The sequence below is a fragment of the Nyctereutes procyonoides genome, unplaced genomic scaffold (assembly GCF_905146905.1).
Source record: "Nyctereutes procyonoides isolate TBG_1078 unplaced genomic scaffold, NYPRO_anot_genome, whole genome shotgun sequence".
NCBI lineage: Eukaryota > Metazoa > Chordata > Mammalia > Carnivora > Canidae > Nyctereutes > Nyctereutes procyonoides.
Window position 1 is genome coordinate 54,970,735 of NW_026575133.1, and position 8,699 is coordinate 54,979,433.

The 8,699-nt window shown below is 47.2% G+C and overlaps 1 protein-coding gene across 3 annotated transcripts in view; it reads left to right on the top strand.

Moving 5' to 3' along the window:
• The window catches only part of PTK2B (protein tyrosine kinase 2 beta), a 125,158-nt gene that overhangs the window by 90,928 nt on the left and 25,531 nt on the right, over positions 1 to 8,699 (top strand). For all 3 annotated transcript variants that reach the window (XM_055346169.1, XM_055346172.1, XM_055346170.1), the window contains exons 3-9: positions 188 to 366; positions 908 to 995; positions 2,197 to 2,276; positions 7,050 to 7,112; positions 7,327 to 7,381; positions 7,806 to 7,946; positions 8,364 to 8,438. In XM_055346169.1, coding sequence (XP_055202144.1) covers positions 188 to 366; positions 908 to 995; positions 2,197 to 2,276; positions 7,050 to 7,112; positions 7,327 to 7,381; positions 7,806 to 7,946; positions 8,364 to 8,438 — 681 coding nt within the window. The remainder of the gene's footprint in view (positions 1 to 187; positions 367 to 907; positions 996 to 2,196; positions 2,277 to 7,049; positions 7,113 to 7,326; positions 7,382 to 7,805; positions 7,947 to 8,363; positions 8,439 to 8,699) is intronic.

The following is an 8,699-nucleotide window of genomic DNA, read 5'->3' on the forward strand; positions in this document are numbered from 1 at the left end:
AAATTATTCATTCATCAAATCCAACCCACTGTGCACTAAGCCTTGCGCTAAGTGCTAGAGAACCAGAGATAAATGAAAGGTTAAGATGGAACCTACCCTAGAGAATCATATTCCAGGGGCTGCGTGAGGACCGTGGCAGCCTAGAAGGGGGCACCCCTGAATTGTGTCTCTCTGTTCTCCTCCCCAGGAGGTCATTGCCTCCATCCTGCTGAGTGGACGGATTGGGCCCAACATCCAGCTGGCTGAGTGCTATGGGCTGAGGCTGAAGCACATGAAGTCGGATGAGATCCATTGGTTGCACCCGCAGATGACAGTGGGTGAGGTGCAGGACAAGTACGAGTGTCTGCATGTGGAAGCCGAGTGGAGGTAGGAGAAGAGCCCTGGGCTCTCGAATGGGGGGAAATGAGTATGGAATGGGGAGGCCCTAGGAAGTCCATCTTTGGAGCACTTCCCAACCCCTGAAAATCTTCTAGAAAATCTGAGTGGCATTTAGGCTTAGTCTTCTTACGGCATCCAATGCATGTATTGGCCAAGGCCTAACATGGGCTCACAGCGCATCCCCTTCCCTGGGCAGATATCAGGAACATCCCTAGACAGGATGTTCTTGGTGTTATGGAGAAGGAGGAAGAGTAGGGCAGGGAGGATAGAGAAGCCAAGTCAAGGGCTCATCTGCAAACCTAAGGAAAGCAATTGCCACAATAAGGAAGAGTTGGAGAGTCAGGATTAGTGTTGCCTACCACCTGCTGGCCACCCCTCTGTCCTCCATGGTCCTCCACAGTCCTCCACCTGAACACAGACGAGGGAAAGAGGAAGCAGGTCCTGAATGGGTGCCCATGAGCCTCATGGGCAGACCCTTACATGACCAGCTTCCCTGTGTCAACCAGAGAATCTGAACTTCCTATCCCAGGTATGATCTTCAAATCCGCTACTTGCCAGAGGACTTCATGGAAAGCCTAAAAGAAGACAGGACAACGCTACTGTATTTTTACCAACAGGTAGAAGTATTTTATCTTCTTGTCCCCAGGGTTCTATTACTCATCCTCTCCTGAGGAGATAGAAAGACAGAGCCCAGATTTTGGAGGTCCCAGTCTAGGAAACTTCTCTTTGGGGACATACATGCCTTGGTCCCTTGGTCAGGGGTTCCAACCCTGGTTCTCTCATGGCTAATTGAGTGCTGGCTCACCCCGCCCAAATGCACAGGTCCTTTTGGACTTTGCTGGTGACTCTTTACTGCCCAGGAGACATGGTGGTGAGCAGATCGAGCAAGTCCAAAGAGGAGTGGTAGTCTCAGCAAACAGATTCTGACACACCTGGCTCCTAGCCCAGCTCTGCCACCTACTAACCCCATATCCTCCTAGGGCTTAATTTACCCACCTGAAGCTGTTTCCTGTTTCAAAAGATGGAGATGATAATAATAACATTTACTTTATAGGGTTGTTATGAGGACCAAATGGTATCATTAGCTGGGTGCTGGTGAACCTCCTCTCTGAAGAAAAGAATCTCTGATTTATAGCATGTGCCAATTTCCATGGTGTAAATATTTCCCTACTATGGCATTTTTTAAGCTACCAGTATGATATCATATGGCTTGCAAAACTACAGAAAATTTAATAACTGGCTTTCATGAGCTGTTTGGAGCTGCTGTAACCTGCCACCGGCTGTACTGCCGTTAGCATGCCTAGCACAGGACATGGCACCGTGAGTGCTGAGGACACGTGAGTCTGCTGCCACTATCATCTGTCTGGTCTCTACTCCCTCCTGGTTTGCTGGACACAAAGCCAGACTTTGATTGTAGAGTGGATGACATCTGCCACTACTTACGAACAAGACTGAATAAACGATTGGCTCATCCCCAAATTCCAGTTTCTTTATCTCTAAAATGAAGAGTGGAGAGGAGAATCTGAGCTCCAGCCTCATAAAGCCATGAGAGAATGTGTCTGAAAGTGCCTCCAAAAACCTGAAGGCCTTGGCTTGTGGAGGCATGATTCTAGAGGGCTCTAGAAGGAGGCAGAGCAGAGGGGAGTCTCCCTCTCTGCTCTTCATCTGCTACATGTTTGTGTATGGTGGGGTATGGGAGACAGAGACAGTTCAGTGCTTCAGGATTGGGTTCAAAGCACCCGCCATCTTCCAGGGCCTCTGTTCAGGGACATAGGGAAGGAGGGCATGACTCTCAACCTTGGCCTTTCTCCCCACCAGCTACGGAATGACTACATGCAACGCTATGCCAGCAAGGTCAGCGAGGGCATGGCCCTGCAGCTAGGCTGTCTGGAGCTCAGGTATGTGGGCTTGAGGACCCTCCAGGGACTAGAGTTCTTGGCCAGCTCAGAATTGCTTCCAGGGTGGGAAACAAGAGTAAGTATATGGGGGATGTGGGGGGAACAATGGATGAATGATGACTGACAGAAGGTATGGTGCTCACCAACTGGTCCTTAGAATAGAAAGGCCAGCCCTATCTCTGGTCAGTGTCCCCCACTGCCCTTGCCTCTAGGCTGCCTGCTTCTTCCATCTATCCACCATTCAAGTGATTCAGTAAATGTTTCTTTGAGCCCTAGGCAAGGTCCTGGGAGATATTTGAATGTTGGGTCTCCATCCTTGTTGTTCACTGCTATGTCCTCAGCTGCAATAGGCACCAATAAAAATTCATAGAATTAGAAAGTCTTGCAGAGCTTCCCTCAAACTTCTGGGTCTGAGAGGTGACAGGTGTGTCCACGGTTGCTTATAATACAAGGCAGAATGAAACATGTGCCAAACTCACACACTTCTAGAAGCTCGTAATCCTTCCTGAAGAATCAGGAAGAGGGGATCTGAACTTCTCAGGAAGAAGGATACATCCCTTTGGGAGACGATGGGGGGAGCTGGGAGTGAAAGTTCATTCCGGACTCAGGGATCAGTGGAAAGAAAAGAACAGACTGGACGGTAGTGGGAGTAAGCAGAGGAGGACCAGACTGTGGAAGACTTTGAATGACAGTCTAAGAAATAGGCCTTATTCTTGGTCGTGGAAGCATTCGGAGTGGAGGAGGGTAGCGTGGTCAAAGCTGTGCCTAGCACTTTCTCGACCAGAGTACTTTTCAGTTTCACCATTTGTCATATCCATCATTTCTTTCATCAGTAAAATGGGAATGATGATAATAGTAGTGACCCTATAGGATTATTATAAGGAACAAATGAGCTAATGTATTTTAAGTACTTATAATGAGGGATCCCTGGGTGGCGCAGCGGTTTGGCGCCTGCCTTTAGCCCAGGGCGTGATCCTGGGGACCTGGGATCGAGTCCCACGTTGGGCTCCCAGTGCATGGAGCCTGCTTCTCCCTCTGCCTATGTCTCTGCCTCTCTCTCTCACTGTGTGCCTATCATAAATAAAAAACAAAAAAAATTTTAAAAAAAAGTACTTATAATGATAGGAACAGAATATTCAGTAATTATTTATTGCTTGTATTGTTTGTATGACTTTTTTTTCTTTACCCTTACATGACTTTTTTTCTTTACCTTTATTCATTATTTATTTATTTTAATAGACCCTTTTTTTAAAGGATAGTTTTAAATTCAAAGCAAAATTGAGAGGAAAGTATAGAGGTTTCCCATATGCCACCTGCCCTACACTGTGCGAGCTCCCCACTATCTATCAGCACTCCCACCAGCATGTACATTTGTTACAATCAATGAACCTACATCAACACATGATTATTACCCAAAGTCCATAGTTTACACTGGGGCTTATTCTTGATGTTGTGCATTCTATGGGTTTTGATAAGGCCATGCCATTGCAGTGTCATATAGAATAGCTTCACCACCCTAAATGCTCTCTTCCCTATCTGCTCATTCCCCCTACAATCTCTGGCAACTACTCACATTTTTACTATCACCATATTTTGCCTTTTTCAGAACACCATATACTTGGAATCATACCTAATTAATTTTTTATTGATTTCTTGGAAGTCCTTTGTAAATGCCAAATACTTTATTTATATTTCCCCCTCTAAATTAAAATGTGAAGTTCTTGGGCCACATGCTAGCAGTTTTTTTTTTAAGATTGATTTATTTATTCATGAAAGACACACACACACAGAGAGAGAAGCAGAGACATAGGCAGAGGGAAAAGTAGGCTCCTCACGGGGAGCCTGAAGCGGGACTCGATCCCAGACCCTAGGATCATGACCTGAGCCGAAGGCAGTCACTCAACCACTGAGCCACGCAGGCATTCCTATTTTTTTTTTTTTTTAAGATTCACATGCTAGAAGTTAATACCTTCCCAGTATGAGGAGCCACGCAGCTTTCCCTTCACCTGAGACACCCAGGACCACTGCCCCCTCCCAGCAGAGCCTCTGAACACTCTGACCTAAAAGCTCAAAGTGAAAGTGTACACTAATAGTGGTTGAATAGTAACTGGTAATAAGTAAAGATTCAAGAAAGAACACTCAGCTTGCTTCAAAAGGCATTTTGTCTCATAGTTAATTTATAAATGTTGATAATGAGCAACTTATTCTATTGCTTTTTAGAAGAAAAACAGAGCCAACTGGATTTTACATAGATGCTTCTTTACTTTCTGCTGGTTTTACCTGGGCATCAGTTATGGGCCTGTGCCTGCCCATGCCTAGCTTTCCACCGAGTGTTAGCCAGTCAGAATGGCAGACCTAGGCTTCGCAGAACCAGCCAAACACCAGGGCCTCTCTAGAAGGTGCAGCCTCATTCAATGATGGCACTGGGGCAGGTTGGGGACTATTGGGTGTTCACTGACAGCAGCTGAGATGGGACTCAGCACAGAAGACTGTGATGCCCAGTCTCTGGGGACACTGGTACATATGATAAGCAATGGTGACTGGTCCTCTCAGTCATCCCAAAGATGTTCCACTGCTCCAAATGTTAGAGACACACAGATCATGACACATCAAGTGATGGGGTACCTTTGTCAAAAGTAACATGGTAACTGATCTCCAAGGGCAACCAGTGATAGAGGGAGTGGTTGGATTGCAGGAGATGGAAATGATCCAGGTATGCTCCCGAGTTTCCTAGGTTTTTTTTTTTTTATTTATTTATTCCAGAGGGAGAGAGAGAGAGAGAGAGAGAGGAGGGGCAGAGGGAGATAGAATTTTTAAGCAAATTCCACACTGAGCATGGAGCCTGACACAGGGCTAGATCCCACAACCCTGAGATCACAACCTGAGCCAGACACAAACTAACTGCACCACCCAGGTGCCCCAAAGCCTCCCTTTCCTAAGAAAACATTTTTCCATGTACCAACACCTCCATCATCCTAACATTGCTATTATTTTTCATGTACTTTAATTCCTCACTGTTCATTTCAAAATTTATTTCCCCTTCCATTTAGCTAATCCCAATTTTTTTAACTAAGGCTTATTTAATTATTCTCCTCCTCAGAACTCTTTCATCCATCCCCAGTCTCAAAGCTTATTTATTCATTCAATTGCCATAAGCCAGGAGTGATGTTAAGAGACCGCTGTCATCGGGGGTTGGGAAGCAGATCCCACTGTGTGGCATACTCTTCTCGTTCCCTTTTCAACCTGGTAAACTCTTTATTCTGCATCTTTAGAAAGTTTTCTGAGCCAATGTTGCCTGCTAGCCCTCTGTGTTCATAGAAAACCTCAGAGGATGCCTGTGAAGTATCCATGACAAGCACCATAGTGGCCATAGGTTCTTCCCACTGAACCAGCCCAAGGGTCTTTCCATCTTGAAGTCTCCCTTTCCTCAGGCTCACCCCACCTTCCCTACCCTGCATGGATCTGCTGTACCTATGCTTCACTCTGTCAGGCAGCCATTGGCTGGCAGGCACTAGATTGCGAAATCCTATCAAATCCTTGAAGTCGGCATTGGCATCTCATACTCCTGGCACAGAATGAGAGTGCAGTATTTATTTGAATGAATGGATGATGCTGAAAGATCTAAAATCCTCTTTCCTGATGGGCACTTGCCAACATTTATTCTTTTAGAATTAAGTAAGTGCGTATAGCAAGCCAATTTGTTCAGTTCCCTAGGAAGACATTTTGCACCTCCCACAAGCCAGCGGGAATTGCTGGAGGCCATGTTGTCTGTAATCAACACACCACAGGCATGCTCTTGAGGTTTTCTGTGAACCTGGGGGGCAAGCAGGTAACACTGGATTAGAAAAAAGCTTTCTAAATCTGCCATGATTGGCCATGTGAAAATTTGGGATCTTAAGCACTTTCAGGTAGAAGTAGGAGGAGAAGGACCATCCATCCAGGGGAGAATCCTGGGTCAGCTCCGCATGTCCTACAAGTGAATATCATCCCTGCTGACCTGTTGTTTGGTTTCCAGAGTTCAGGCCTGCCTTCATCAGCTACCATGCTCCTCCAGGATCTGCTATCTCACTCTGTCAGATACCCGCTAGAGAGAAGTGGGTCAAGGAAGAGCATTCCTCCCAGATTCCTGAGTTCTCTCCTTGGATCAAAGTCCCAGGGTTTCTCCATCTCAGCAAAGGGACATTTGGGGCTGGATAATTCTTTGGTTGGGGGACCATCCTGTGAATTGTAGGATATTTAACAGCAGCCCTGGGCTCTGCACACTAGATGCTGGTGGGACCATCTTCCTCCTAACCAGATGTAACAACCAAAGATTTCCAGAAACTGCCAAATATTTCCAGGCAGGAGTGGGAGGTATAAAATTGCCTCTGCTCCGAGAACCACTGAACTGGACCATTATGGGGCCGTATACTCAAGCTACTAAATGGTAGGCCTTCCAACAATCATTATTTGCTGCCTTGGGTCATTCATTTTTAGAGGCCACATATAGAACTTCCTTCTATCGTCTTCCTCTGCCCTAAAACTGAGCAGTCCCAGAACTGGGCTTCCCAAAGCACAGAGCTGGAGTCCTCCTAGGAATGAAATCTGTGGGTTTTCTTTTTCTTCATAATTTTGTAAATGTCAAAAAATTTTTAATATTCTCTCTTCCACTGGCTACATTTGGAAGAGTTAAGGAGCTTCAGACCAATGTGTGGCATTGGGTGACCCCAGTCTAACAGTCTTGATGTTGATGTTCTCCAAACATCAACCAATTCATGATTTTTCTCTCTGCAGGCGATTCTTCAAGGACATGCCTCACAATGCACTTGACAAAAAGTCCAACTTTGAGCTCCTGGAGTAAGTTCTGACACTGGCCCTTGCCTTTCCCATCCTTCTTTGTGTTCTGCTTTTCCTACTCAATCCCTACCTCATTTACCTCAAGACCAGAGCCAGGCAGGACCCATCTCCTTGGTCCTCAAGCCATCTTGCCTCTTCCTCATTAGCCTGAAGTCCTAGGTTGGGGATGAGGAGGCGAGAGTCAAATGTCACTCCCCCCGATCCATTCTTTCAGGAAGGAAGTGGGACTGGACCTATTTTTCCCAAAGCAGATGCAGGAGAACTTAAAGGTAAGGAAACCACTGGGCAAGGAGCCCAGAGAGACCCCCTTTGTGCTGGCCTCCTGGACTGGAGCTAATGGCATTGGGCTGGGGATCCTTGGGAAAGCCAGGGCATCTGTGCTATCTTGGACCATCTGGGCATAGCAGATCTAGCAGGCCCTTTCTGTGGCTAGCAATTAGGAAACCTGGCTCATTTCCACATCGGAGGCCAATTAGCTTTGTGGCTTGGGGATGCTACTTTCCATACTTCCCTACCAGGGCTATGGTGAGCCTCCCTTGCGATAGTAGGTGGGTGCTTTAGGTAAGAGATGGCTGCTGCTCTCATGGCGAAGGCCTGAGGACCATCCGCTGGCAGCAGAGTGGCTCTGATGAGATGAAAGAAGGAACCTGAGCTTGGAGCAGGGCCCACTCACCAGTGACCGTCCCCCTCCAGCCCAAGCAGTTCCGGAAGATGATCCAGCAGACGTTCCAGCAGTATGCGTCGCTCAGGGAGGAAGAGTGCATCATGAAGTTCTTCAACACCCTCGCAGGCTTTGCCAACATCGACCAGGAGACCTATCGCTGTGAACTCATTGTAATGACCATCATCTTTATTCTCTCCGACCTGAATTCCAGGCCTCTCGGGGAATGGGCCCAGGAGGCCAATGTGGGGGGCCAGGAAAGGGTGTGGTTGCTCGTAGGAGCCCACAAAGCAAAGATCCTCTGGCAGCTGGGCCTCACCAGCATACCCTCCAATGCCAACTAATGTTAATCTACTTGCCTGAGGAAGGGAATTGAAATCCGGGATAGAGATCTTGGAGGTGGGCAGAGTAGGCAGAGTAGGCAGGGTTTTGGGAGGAGGGTAATCTCTCTGGCAGGGCTTTAAGACTGAAGGAGCTGGAGGGCCCAGGAGACAGTGGCTTGTGTCTAACTTAGTGAGCTTGTTTTGAAATTTCTGAAATATGAAGGAGACTGAACTGAACCTACAGTCCTCTCTCTCCTTTTATTCCAGCAAGGATGGAACATTACTGTGGACCTAGTCATCGGCCCTAAGGGCATCCGCCAGCTGACAAGTCAAGATGCAAAGGTAGAGACACCAGGGGTGGGGAGGGGGGGCAGGCTGCACCTGGCCTCGAAGACAAGAAGGCTAAGCAGTCTTCCCCTCTCTGCTGCCTCTTGCCTTGTCCTGCTTATCAGTTGTTCATGCCCCTTACTGAGAACAGAGAGGTCCTTGGTATGAGTAGCCATAGAGAAAGTGTTTGGAGCATGGGGCAGATGGTTATTTCCCTTTGACTATTAACCCCTGCACAGAGGCTGGGGGGTAGGAATGGTTTGGCAGGAAGAGAAG